This window comes from Cyclopterus lumpus, chromosome 11, assembly GCF_009769545.1.
Source record: "Cyclopterus lumpus isolate fCycLum1 chromosome 11, fCycLum1.pri, whole genome shotgun sequence".
Taxonomy (NCBI): domain Eukaryota; kingdom Metazoa; phylum Chordata; class Actinopteri; order Perciformes; family Cyclopteridae; genus Cyclopterus; species Cyclopterus lumpus.
In genome coordinates, this window is record NC_046976.1 from 17,461,081 (window position 1) to 17,475,115 (window position 14,035).

The following is a 14,035-nucleotide window of genomic DNA, read 5'->3' on the forward strand; positions in this document are numbered from 1 at the left end:
TTACAAGGAGTTGTCATTCTAGCTGCTCAATGTGTACTACAGTGGGATTTTATGAGCACATGGCTACAGTGCCTTTTCAGTTGTGCAAAGGTACATTTTGTGACATTTCCACTTGGTCTTATACTTATGTATGTATTGCATCCAAATGCACTGGCATGAAATCAATGCAATAGAAATTATTTTTTTTCTCCACTCAAACCTTGTGGTTCTTATCTAACACTCAAATGTGGTGAGGCACGCTTTCAAGATTCATGCTGTGGAAAAACGTGTTATGATTTTATGCATTCAAAGCACACTCTAATATATTTGCTATACAAATGATGCAGGCAGTTTAATATTCATGTAAATAATACACGGCAAGAACAACTTTTCAATTAATCGTTCCTAATATAGTTTAATCAGAGTAATGTGGCACTTTGGTCTCAAGAATGTTTGAGGAGTTGACTATATGAGTTATTGTATCACACTTAAACATGGAGAGCACAGCTACTCTCACATTTCTAAGATGTCTCACATATTTTATAGTAGTCAAATGATTGTTAGGCGTTGCCAGTTTTTAGCCGTATGTCTCTGTGCATATACATTTAGATGAGTCATTCAGTGGCGGCTGGTGGAATTTTATTTTGGTAGGGCCATCCAATCAATTTCAATGCAAAAAAGTATCAAACACGCATTTCTACTTTGTAAAATATTTAACATTTTTTCATATAATTCAGTATATATATATTATGTCATATAAATTATATATTTTATATCATGTCATATAAATTATATATATAATTTATATGACATAATAGTAAATATATATATAATTTATATGACATGATATAAAATATTTTATAGATATATTATAAAGCTTCATGTGCAGCGCAGGTGTTCGTTCAGGTGACTTTTAAGAGTCTACATAAGTGTGTTTAGTACACGGTGGAGGTAATTATATACAGAATTTATAGAGCAAAGGGGGACGACGAGGATGACCTGGAGCTGCTTGAAGTAAGAATATGTAATCTTCTCTCATGATTGGCAAAAAAGCTCCTTCCTTTTAATACTCATATTTATTTATTTCACGGAGTGTCATTTACCAACACCTGGAATACAGCAGGGGGCGGTAGTGAGTCCAAACGGCATGACTAAATCACCCGTATTGAAAAGTTCCACTTAACGGTGAATTACCGGCGGCAGCTGTGGTTTCCTGAAATTCACCGTAAAAAAAAAAAGAGTGAACACATAAGACATGAGTGTTTTGTAAAAACAGCAGTTTGTAAACCCAATTAGTCTCTCAGAGATAAACACAGTACAACTGTATGAGTTACGGTATTCGATTACAAAAGTTCAAAGGAAGTTGCTGGCTCGGTGACCAGAATTCCTTTGCAAAACATGTTGCAACATAAATTTATAACCATAAAAGATGCAGAAAAACTGGTTCACGCGCTTGTTACTTCTAGATTACTGCAACTCCTATCCAGCGCTCACAAGTTACTTTTCAGATTAAAATTGTATGAACAAAACATATGGATGAAGAAAAAAAACTATGCGTCATGCTTTGTACATAATACACAATATAAAAATAAACACCTGCCTCTGTTTGGACTGCACGGGTTTCATTTATAAAACAGTACGTAGCATCCACACTAAATGTTTGCATAATTGCACAGGAGGAAATACACGCACAAACAAATACATATTCAGATTCATGAAACCTTGCATACTGCCTGCCAGTGCGTCATTTCTTTTTTATTCTGCTTTATTTAAACACTTTGCTTATTTACACAGTCGTTATGCGCATGTGGTGGAGTTTGTTCAGGAGAGGGCACTGGAGAAGGCGCGTGACTCCACCGTGATGGCACAATTATGTCCATTATAATATAATATTATATCTCTGATTATATCTCTGAACGTGGACAATACGCCACACAACGCCTGGTCACAAGGGTTTTCTGCTATTGGGTCAGTTTTATGGAGAAGTGCCACGGTGGAAATCTAAAGAGGTTAAAGACACAAAAGAGGAGGTAAGAGTGAATAAAGCAGACGTGGACAACAGGAAGATTATAGTCTTAGCCGAACACACGGCGTAGTTTATTTGAGCACAAACGAAACACAAAAAAACTCCTCTTCTCCAGGGGAAGGGAAAAATGGTAATCCACTTGATGGTCGAACAGAAAATAATCTATACAAAAAATCCAAGAAAATACTCAAAGACACGAGGGAAAACAGCAAAGACCCGAGGAGGGAAAGTCCACGGACATCATGGCACAAACTCGCAACGTCAGCACAGACAGTCCTGATCTTTATTCCCCGTAGACAACGAGCTGACGAGCTGCAGCTGTGGGACGAGCTGAGTGGCTTCAGGTGTGAGTTGGAGCTCACCTGGCTTGGCCCCGCCTCCAAGCCCGTAGCTCCCTGGCAGCGCTCTGAGGTACCGGGTGTCACTGTGTGAACGGGCTGAGGAGGGAGTCCGGCTGGCTGAGTCCTGACACCAGTGCTATTAAGCCCCCTATTTCCTTTTACATCGCATACATATCTGCCATAATAAGACACAGGAGTGTTTGCATAGTACTTCTTATATAATTAGTTGTAACAGACAACATTTCATTGAGGTTTAGCAGAAATTAAGGTTTTTCCAGATAATTCCAGCTGCAATTATGGTTGATAGAGAAAAACAACTAAAGTGAAAAGTGGCCAGACGTGTTGTATTGAATGTGGGAATGTGTGTGTGTGTGTGTGTGTGTGTGTGTGTGTGTCAGTGACTATTGGTGATACACTTTTCTTTTTTAACGAGTGCATCGAGTCACGCCTTCAATGTCGTCATATTGATTAAATGAGCCGTGTGCAGGCCCGGGGTGGGTAATCGGGAGAGTTCCCAGTGGGCCGCTTCACTTCTGGGCTGGTCGAGAATTTTATTTGTTGACATTTGTCACGTTAGTTCATCTTCTCTTAAAGTGGGCTGCACACGTTCCGCATTCTGTGTGTTACCATGCGAGGAAGTTCTCCCCTCCCAAATAGAGTTGGTTCGGTCCGTAGCCCGTCTTTTCCAAAAGGTTTTCTCAGATAGACTACCTAGCTGGGCCGGCCCGACCGCAGCGATACGCGTCAGGGAGGACGGACGGGAGGAAGAGGGCAGGGAGGGGCTGAAAAAGCGAGGTTGAAAAAAAGAAAGGCGTTGGAGGAGGATGCTGCCAAATGTGCCAAGTTTACTGGTTTATGTTCAAGAGGACAAACACTGTGGCAACTGGTAAAGAGAGACAAAGGCCTAATGATTAGCAACGTAACTATTCGGCTAACGTTGTAGCCTTGATTAATAGCGTTGTCAACCTATTCCAAGCAAAATATTAATTGAATTAAAATATTAGCCTTTTTATATCACCCAAAATATGGCGATCCATAGACTTTGCAAATATTATGTAAATATTGAAGTATGCAGTAATATGACTCAGATTAGACAGTCTGTATACTGTACTGTGAGTTGAACTGTAAACATTAGTTCAATATGCCTCTTTGTTGAAGAGTGGGATATGTTTCAAATGTTTTATTTATTTATTTCTGCTTTTGTTAATTTATCAACCTATCCTTGTGGAATAGTGGAATATTTTGTGTTAACTTCTCATCTTAAGTGGATTATTATTGTTGTATTTAACCTTTACATTATTTGTTGGACCATGGTATTAATAAAAACAAAACTACAGGATAGTAAGAGCTGAACTGTCCAATTTCCACTACCATGGAAAAAGTGGGCTGGTCTTGAGCTGGAAATTCCTGCCCCACTCCTACTCTGGCTGTGTGTGTGTACATGAGGATCACTTTTTAACTTGTGTTTAGTACACGGTGGAGGTTTTTACATACGGATTATATTTTTCCTTTTTATTTCCACGGTCTAGAACAAAGAGGGACGATGAGGATGACCTGGAGCTGCTTGAGGTAAGAATATTTAATCTTCTCACTCAGATCATTGGCAAAAAAGCTCCTTCCTTTTAATACTCATATACATTTTACTATATCTTTTTCTATGTTTTGTTGGGTAATTTCTTTAACAATACATATAACATTTAATTAAACGAAAAAGTTAATATATTGGTGGTTATTTACCATTAAGTCTCTTTTTTTTTTTTTTTTACAACTTTCAAACTTATTTTTGAAGGACCAGATATATTCATATAATGACAGACGTTGGCTAAAAATCGGAAAACATTTGTGCATAAATTTTTGCTTTTTCAATATGAACGTTTCCAAGGATACAAGCCCCACAAACAAGATAAACAGACAAATCCAGTTTCTCCTCCACTGCAGTCACCAGCGCTCATCTGAAGATGTTAAAGAGATTTTGAAACTTAGAAAAAGGCTCTTTCTTGGACACAGGCCAAAACATACATCATGTGACTAACGTCAGGGACTGTGATGGAACTCAGATTCCAAGCAAGCAGGTTTGGCAAAGGGGAGGGCGGGGGGGACAGGTGTCTTGAATTTCTAGCTATGCATGGTGTATGTTTGGCTAACGTTCCCTAGCTATTGTAAATCAAATGAGACAATAGTGTAGTTGGCAGATCGCTAGCGCGTTAGTGAGCTGAGGAAGTGTTGACAGTTGTGAGATTATTGATTTGAGTGATCTTAGCTATAATCATTGCAGCACTAACGTTAGCTAACTTACCGATAGCTAGCGTTAGCCAGCTAGCGCTGCAATGCCAGCACTAACTTAATTTAAATTTAGCTACCGTTAAGTTGGCTAACGCTAAATTTTAAAAAACAACTTCTTATGAAGACGAACAGGACATTTTGTGAGGGTTCGGTTGAGCCGGACCCAAGCGCAGACACGGAGAGGCAAGGTTGGGTAGAGGTAAACAGTTTATTCGTACAGAACCGGGAGAGTGTAGATGGAGTGGTGAGGTGGCGTGAGCGGCGGCGGCTGAGTGGAGATGCAGGTACGGGATTCCTGGGCACAGGGAACAGGGGTTAGTAGAAAATCACCAGGAACAAAACAAAGAACGTCTCTTAGTGAAGCCGAGAGTCGAGGTACCACTGTAGATGGTGCAATAATCTGGCAACTGGAGAGAGGGAAGCCAGGGTGTTTTAACAGGGAGGACTTGATGATGTGATTGGAGACAGGTGCCGTTGTGGATGATCAGATCGAGTTATGATGGTAGCTTGAGCAAAACCTTTACCTATTGTGTTCACATCAGGCCCAGACGAGTTTACAAGGCAGGTGTCCTTTCTCAAAACACTGACCTGATGCATCGAGTTGATATTCTTTGCCGAACACAATATTATGCATTTGCCTCTACATCCTCTCGTGGAATGAGCATACTTATAAACTCACCGCCATATTGCTTTTCTGAGATTTTTATGATGATAAGTCCATAGTAGATGAAAAAGTATACGTATGTACATTATATTATGTTGAACACAACTCCTTGTCCTTGGCCATGGTGGCCACAGCACTTAAAAGAATAAAACTTCATGATTCTCAAAATTCTGACCCTTTGCTTTTTTTATTTTCATATCACAAATTGAATAAACCTACTTTACATTCCACCACTGACGGAACTCCCTTGTCTCTACCAAACATCCTCTTTGTCTACAGATGGCTGCCCAATCAGGAGTCACAACCAAGATGAATTCAAACATGGCGTGCTCATTTTCCTGCTGTGCGTGACTGGCATCTGTGTGTTTTGGAGAGGAGAAATCTCATCATACTTGAGCCTCGGGAGGAAAGATCCTGTGCTTGTGACCGATGTTTATCTGAAGATGAGTCGTCGTTCACGGAGGGTTTTAGCAAATTCGCTGAACCGTTTTATTCAGCAAACCACAATCTCTCAGAGGATAATTTCAACTGGTGGAAGGTAAGTTGTGACCAGTCTCTCAACGTGCAGTTCAAGTCAGGATCATAAGTTAAATACAATGACATTCAACATCACATGTGGTGGTTGACCGTGCTTCAGCCACTACTCCACTGGGCAGCCCTTGTTCTAGCACATGTTCTTGGCAAGTTAATCTCATTCTGAGTCCAATGAATGATTATTCAGCAGATTCCACTGAGCGATTACAATGCAATTAAATTTCCTCTACTCATTTTACACAATCATGCGTAGTGAGCACCTTTATAATATCCAATTAACAATCAACCAGTAAGATGCGTCCAGGGGAGTGCAGCTCTTCTCCAGGTGTGTCTGCAACAACCTTTTTCACAGCAGCCATTTTGACATATACAGTAAACAAAGGTGTTTCTGATCAAATTATGGTCTCATTCTATTTAGTGTGTCACGATCCCAGCATGCACCTTGTGCGTCACCAATGGGCTGTAAAAACTCCTAGATTGATAGAAAGTAAGAGGAAAAATATGTATTTCAGATTTTGGGGTGTACGGCCCCTTTCTAATTAACCACAACTTATTAATACAAAAGGAAACAAAATAACTGGGCACCCAAAATAATATGCAGTTTAATGCAACACGATGAGAGATGAGCTTTGGACGGACATGAAGGTGCACACTCATGCAATCATTCTGTCACAACTTTACGGATGCAAACGCACACACACAATTACTTTTGGGACAGTGACAGGAAATGTGTTCATTCAGTACAATTCCTGAGGACTAATGTAAGCAATATTTGTGTTCCTGACAGCACTTACAGTCTAAAAATCCCACCTTCAGTGCCTTCAAAGAGGGCGTGAAAGGGATGTTTCAGATGTTCCCAAAAAACGCTGAACTTGAAGCATCCAGCCCCGACCGCTGCAGGTCTTGTGCTGTGGTGGCGAATTCTCATAATTTGAAGGGATCACATTACGGACCTCTTATAGATTTCCAGGACTTCGTCATAAGGTAGGGTTGAGACAGTGGGACAGACATGAATGTATTTTTTTTTAAGTCAGAAACTAAAAGTGAAAATTCACAGCCTGTTTTCCTGAAAAAGACATTTGAAATATGAAATATATCCCTTTGTACTTTTTAGGATGAACAGAGGTCGTACCAAAGGCTTTGAAGCAGATGTTGGGACCAGAACAACTCATCATGTCATGTATCCAGAGAGTGCTGTGAATTTAGAGAACAACACACATCTTGTGTATTTTCCATATAAAATACGGGATTTTGTGTGGATTACGAAGGCCCTCAACACATCAATGTGAGTAATCATTTTAATTTTCAAATCGAGTTCCTTTACTTTTCTTTCAGGATGCCTGGTTCATCATTTTATTGACAGAAAAATAGGTTCCCATCATTTGATGTTGTTTGACATTTTTAATGCTAATTTCACCAGCTCATATAATAAGAGACGACTCAAGGCCAACACGGACTTGGTGAGTTTTCTTCTGAATGCTTTTGTCAATAATCTCAAAAGATAAAAAAATATGTTTAAAACCTAATTCTGACTCCTAACAGATGATGGTCCTTAATCCAGTTTTTATGAAGTATGTTCATGAAGTGTGGCTAAACAAGGAGGGCTATTATCCATCCACTGGCTTCATAGCTTTGATTCTTGCTCTGCACATTTGTGATGAGGTAGGACATTCTTTCAATTTAAAATAAAACCTAACACAATCATGATTGACGAGTGGACGCTAATGATGACGAAGGAAAAGTCATGTAATCTTGTGTTATTTAGTGAGATTTTAGGAACGCTTTTACCATATTATCTGTTTCTAAATGTGTTTGTCTTTGTCTTCCCAGGTCCATGTGTTCGGTTATGGAGCAGACAGTGATGGAAGTTGGAGTCATTACTGGGAAAAACTCAGAAACACGGGGTTCAAAACTGGAGGGCATCCTGGAGATGTAGAGTATGCAATGATCAAGAAGCTTGCTCGGAATGAAACAATCAAGTTTTATAGGGGTGGTTAACGTTCTCTCAGCATTTAACGTATTTAAGCCTCGACGTGAATCACATCCAGAGCAAAACAAGACTCAGAAGCCTTCAAGAGACGTCTCTTCTCAGACTCACCACCCTGCTGCACATGTTCACCATTTCCAAGAATACAACTGAGTGATCAATGATTTAATCCAGAGGGAACTGTCACGACATGTTGGGTGGACGTGACTCGTCCTGTCGATGTCGTGCACCACGCTACCAGAACTGGTTCATTGACATTAACCACAGACAACTTCTCATCCCATGTAACGTGTGAGGTCCCAGGACAGAGGATGTCGTATGTTTACAGATTGTAAAGCCCTCGGAGTGCAAATCTTTCAAGTTGATATTTTGGCCTATACAAATTGAACAGCTGTTCTAAGCTGCCTTGTGTGTATTTTTCTTTGTTCTTTCATTATTGTTTGTCATTTGGTGATGCTGATGTTAAATTACGCAATGTGAATGACGTAGTGAGTTCTGGGCTCTATTTCTAATAATAGTAGATCATTTTCCGGATGAGATTACTACACAAGTCAGGCTTTTCGGTTCCACGAAGCAAGTTTGGCTAAATCGCCATAGCAACACATCCAAAAAATGTAACCTACTCCACCGCAGGCTAATTCAATCTAGCTGGATAAACTGGCCACGCCCCCGGAAGAAAATGGCCGCTCCCTTCCTCAGAGATCGACATTGATTAAGGAGCGATATTAGTTAGATTAGCGTTTTATAGGGAGAGAGTTCTTCGAGATCGCCAAGATCCGTTATCACCTACGAGCGCTATCGATTCTGCCTTCAAGGAATCATTTATTAAAGACCTTCTCGAGCCGTACATTGAACACCACACGCCACAGCCGGCATTGACGGTCTCACAGACTGTATGCAGAACATTGTGGAACATTGTTGTACAGTGTTGTTGTACAGTGTGGAACATTGTGTTACATTGTTGTACAGTGTGGTACATTGTTGTACAGTGTGGTACAGTGTTGTTCATTGTTGTACAGTGTGGAACATTGTGTTACATTGTTGTACAGTGTGGTACATTGTGGTACAGTGTTGTACATTGTGGTACAGTGTGGTACATTGTTGTACAGTGTGGAACAGTGTGGTACATTGTGGTACATTGTTGTACAGTGTGGAACATTGTGTTACATTGTTGTACATTGTTGTACAGTGTGGAACAGTATGGTACATTGTTGTACAGTGTGGTAGATTTTGTGGTACATTGTTGTACAGTGTGGAACATTGTGGTACATTGTTGTACAGTGTGGAACAGTATGGTACATTGTTGTACAGTGTGGTAGATTTTGTGGTACATTGTTGTACAGTGTGGAACTTTGTGTTACATTGTTGTACAGTGTGGTACATTGTGGTACAGTGTTGTACATTGTGGTACATTGTGGTACAGTGTGGTACATTGTTGTACAGTGTGGTACATTGTGGTACATTGTTGTACAGTGCGGTACATTGTTGTACAGTGTGGTACATTGTGGTACATTGTTGTACATTGTGGTACATTGTTGTACAGTGTGGTACATTGTTGTACATTCTGGTACATTGTTGTACAGTGTCGGCGATACAGAGCATCGGGAAAGACGCTGTATGCCGAGCTGTTCGTAAAGTATTTAGCGCTTAAGAAACTCATGAATGTGTTCATTACGTTCCCTGGCCATATCCGAGTAAATGCAATAAAAGTTCTATAAGGTCATCTCCACATACATGTATATACACATATATATTATCTACTTGTTCTGAAAGAGTTTAGATAGTTATTTTAGATCTCATTGGATGATGCATGCCATTAAGCCGACTGCCAGCAGGCACATTTAAAGAAATATAATCGGATTGATTCTGGTGATGAGGTACTTAAATTAATTAGTCGATACATTTTCCCAACACTTATGCTGCGTTCACACCAAAAGCGTTGCGAGAAGATTCCACGAAAGTCAATGCACTGACGAATAGATGCGAATAAAGAGGATTTTCATCTAGACACGAGGGCCTTTGATGTTCCGACGTTTGTGGGATTTCCACAATATAACGTAGAAATAGTGGTTATTTCTTCCGTGGTGGATGGCGGAAATGCTAACTTTCCACGGAGATAAGCCACGCCCCCTTTCCAGCGCGAGTGAAGTGAATGAAGCGCATGAATAAACCACAAATAGTCGGGCGAGTAAACTCACTCATGTGAACGCAGCATTACGCATTTAACTCGTCTGATATGTTGCCATGCTTCTTGTCTAGCCCTCACAGCGGTGGCGGTGGGGGAGCTTGCCATGATTATGGTCTGGAATTCCTCATATGCGTTCATGATCATCTCCTGCTCGTCAGCGGAAAAAAAAAAAAAGAAGCTCTTCCTTTGAGTTTATTTGCCATTGTGCCGTTAGAAAATCATGGATTCACGCGCAATTATCCTGAGTACTGACGTCTGGCTCGAATTAACGAGATGGTTTGACCACTGATCAGCCTTTGAGAAACCGAGATAGCCTGATTTCAATCATCGGGTTAATTTAAGATAGCTAATAGGACATTTGATCGACTTAGTTGAACCACGTACGTAGAAATAGGGCCCAGGAGTTCATCGACGGGGTCGAGAATCGTTTACGACACCGTTTCACCGCGTTAAAATGTCCCAAAGTGTATCGACGCAGCGCCGCTACTAAGACCACGGATAGCGTGTGAGATGTGGTGTGAAGAAGGACCCAAGGAGGACACACGTTTATTGTATGCATTTATTGTTGGACTGTGGATATTGTGCCATGTGTTCAGCTGGTACACAGAGCCCAATAATCACAAATTAGCCTCAGAGGGCTTTAACAATCTGTACACATACAACATCCCTGTCCCAGGACCTCACATCGGATCAGGAGAAACTCACAAGAAATAGAAAAAACTCTTTCACGTCCCAGCAAACTGCAATGAGTGACACATTGAACTTGATTGTGGTAAATGTCGAGTTAGGTGGCAGAACAATATTCTGTGTGTGGGTGGGTGGGTGTGTGTATGTATATATATATATATATATATATATATATATATATATATATATATACACTTATATATATTGCAAGAACTTACCTCTAACTGCTTCCTCTTCTCAGGGTGTCGGAAAATACAAATGGGAGGAAGCGGGTAGGGGAAGTGAAGATATGTGTTGCTGTGTTTGTTTAAGTAAAAGATGGATTTATAATTTACTTTATTTATAGGAAGTCTAAATGGGGTCTAAATAGTGTACATATTTTGTGATAGACAAATTGACCTCTAGATGGTAGGTCTGGTCTCACCAGGGGTATAAAAAGCACAAAAACTGGTTTGTGGTGGTTGAATGTAAAATAAAATGCAATATATATATATATATATATATATATATATATATATATATATATATATATATATATATGTGTGAGAGTTTAGAGCATGTGTTTTCAATTTGCATTAAAGAATGTACGCCCTATGAATGTAATTACTGTAGCTAACAGAAGAAGAGTAATACGTTGTTGTTTTACTTATTCTATACCGTTCACCCTGAGGACAAGAGGTCAACAGGTTTAATGTGCAGGCACAAAACTAGGTTTGTTTTGTGTCTCCCCACATACCTCACACACCCGCGCACCACACATGCCTCAGGGTCATCTCAGACTGATAAGGAACTAGACAAACTGTTTTCTCATTCTGTGTGGGATAACCACTTGCTTCAATAAAAAGGACTGTCTGGAGAATGGCGAGCCAGAGTGTTTTGCAGACGTGCAGAGGCACAGCTCAACATTCTCCTTGCAGCAAGTAAAACCAAGAGCTCGAGTCTGTCATCTGTGGTCATTGGAGTGTGGGTTTGTTAATTGAACTAGCGGGGCTTTATCTTTATGGTAAAAACCCCACATTTATTGGTCCTTCGAGCCGGATCCCAAGACATCGTCAACGGAAAAGAGGAAGGGGAAGACACGCCGAAGTCTGTCGACAGCCAGGGTCATCAGCCGATCCTGTCAAAGTCCCGTGTGTGGGTGGGTGTGTGTATATATATATATATATATATATATATATATATATACACTTATATATATTGCAAGAACTTACCTCTAACTGCTTCCTCTTCTCAGGGTGTCGGAAAATACAAATGGGAGGAAGCGGGTAGGGGGAAGTGAAGATATGTGTTGCTGTGTTTGTTTAAGTAAAACGATGGATTTATAATTTACTTTATTTATAGGAAGTCTAAATGGGGTCTAAATAGTGTACATATTTTGTGATAGACAAATTGACCTCTAGATGGTAGGTCTGGTCTCACCAGGGGTATAAAAAGCACAAAAACTGGTTTGTGGTGGTTGAATGTAAAATAAAATGCAATATATATATATATATATATATATATATATATATATATATATATATATATATATATATATATGTGTTAGAGTTTAGAGCATGTGTTTTCAATTTGCATTAAAGAATGTACGCCCTATGAATGTAATTACTGTAGCTAACAGAAGAAGAGTAATACGTTGTTGTTTTACTTATTCTATACCGTTCACCCTGAGGACAAGAGGTCAACAGGTTTAATGTGCAGGCACAAAACTAGGTTTGTTTTGTGTCTCCCCACATACCTCACACACCCGCGCACCACACATGCCTCAGGGTCATCTCAGACTGATAAGGAACTAGACAAACTGTTTTCTCATTCTGTGTGGGATAACCACTTGCTTCAATAAAAAGGACTGTCTGGAGAATGGCGAGCCAGAGTGTTTTGCAGACGTGCAGAGGCACAGCTCAACATTCTCCTTGCAGCAAGTAAAACCAAGAGCTCGAGTCTGTCATCTGTGGTCATTGGAGTGTGGGTCTGTTAATTGAACTAGCGGGGCTTTATCTTTATGGTAAAAACCCCACATTTATTGGTCCTTCGAGCCGGATCCCAAGACATCGTCAACGGAAAAGAGGAAGGGGAAGACACGCCGAAGTCTGTCGACAGCCAGGGTCATCAGCCGATCCTGTCAAAGTCCCGTGTGTGGGTGGGTGTGTGTATGTATATATATATATATATATACATATACACACTTATATATATTGCAAGAACTTACCTCTAACTGCTTCCTCTTCCCAGGGTGTCGGAAAATACAAATGGGAGGAAGCGGGTAGGGGGAAGTGAAGATATGTGTTGCTGTGTTTGTTTAAGTAAAAAGATGGATTTATAATTTACTTTATTTATAGAAGGTCTAAATGGGGTCTAAATAGTGTACATATTTTGTGATAGACAAATTGACCTCTAGATGGTAGGTCTGGTCTCACCAGGGGTATAAAAAGCGCAAAAACTGGTGTGTGGTGGTTGAATGTAAAATAAAATGCAATATATATATATTGTGGCATCACAAGGGGACAGGTAGTGGAGGGGCGCTACAAAATGGCCACCAGTAACTACATCTCCCAGCCTGCCTCACCGCTCACCCAGCTGCAGCTGCTTAAGGCACCTGATTGAGGCAGGGCTGGGAGACTTAAGAGAGAGCACCTGGGAAGGAGAAAAAACACAAGCAGAAGGTGAACCCACAAGCACCTGGAAGAGGACGACAAGGAAGAGGACCTCGTAGCCTGGAGTCACCAGTGTGGAGTTTTGTTTGGTTAATTAACCACTTTCTCCTCCGGGATGTTTTGTGTTGTCTAACTGGACCCTTTTTTGATACTTTGGTGTTTTTGGACGTTACCTTGCTGGTGGGATGGGAGATAAACCTTACTTTTTGTTAAATACCCTCGGATGTGCCTGTGTCCAGCTCTCTTTTTGCACTGCCCCAGGCTAGCCTGTCCTAGCGACAGCCAGGTGACACTACAGGTGGTGGAGAATGCGAGCACTGGGGCCAAAGTGCGGATGATTGAGAGAGGAGATATTGACGACTTGTCCCAACTTTTTTCAGAACTTCAAACCCCAGGCCACCAATCCAAAATGGAGCCACTGATGCAGATGCTGTTGGAGAGCCAGAGGTTGCAGCAGGAAATCAGTGGTGCCCTGTTGGCACAGCAAATCAGGGCTAATGAACTGAAGGAGCAGGAGCTCCGGCAGAGACCAGAGTCGAAGCCCAGGGCAGCTGATTTCATCCCTAATCTTGGCGTGACCGACGATGTGGAAGCTTACCTTCATGCCTTTGAAGCTACGGCGACTCGAGAAGGGTGGCCAAAGAGACAGTGGGTTGGACTTCTGGCGCCTTTCCTATCCGGTGAGGCCCTTAAAG

At 40.8% G+C, this 14,035-nt stretch overlaps 1 protein-coding gene across 1 annotated transcript; it reads left to right on the forward strand.

The window, feature by feature from the left end:
- The first annotated feature begins 5,748 nt into the window (after positions 1 to 5,748).
- On the forward strand, positions 5,749 to 8,572 carry LOC117739006 (CMP-N-acetylneuraminate-beta-galactosamide-alpha-2,3-sialyltransferase 2-like). The gene is made up of 4 exons (XM_034545246.1): positions 5,749 to 5,831; positions 6,615 to 6,811; positions 6,942 to 7,112; positions 7,658 to 8,572. Exons 2-4 carry the CDS (start codon positions 6,669 to 6,671, stop codon positions 7,761 to 7,763), a joined length of 420 nt encoding a protein of 139 aa, XP_034401137.1. The 5' UTR covers positions 5,749 to 5,831; positions 6,615 to 6,668; the 3' UTR covers positions 7,764 to 8,572.
- Positions 8,573 to 14,035: the final 5,463 nt, after the last annotated feature.

Bases quoted from the DNA above. Each gene is read 5' to 3' on its own strand.
- LOC117739006 (XM_034545246.1), top strand. From the start codon at position 6,669: ATGTTTCAGATGTTCCCAAAAAACGCTGAACTTGAAGCATCCAGCCCC. The intron at 6,812-6,941 runs GTAGGGTTGAGA...TGTACTTTTTAG, and splicing joins TTCCAGGACTTCGTCATAAG to GATGAACAGAGGTCGTACCA. The intron at 7,113-7,657 runs GTGAGTAATCAT...TTGTCTTCCCAG, and splicing joins AAGGCCCTCAACACATCAAT to GTCCATGTGTTCGGTTATGG.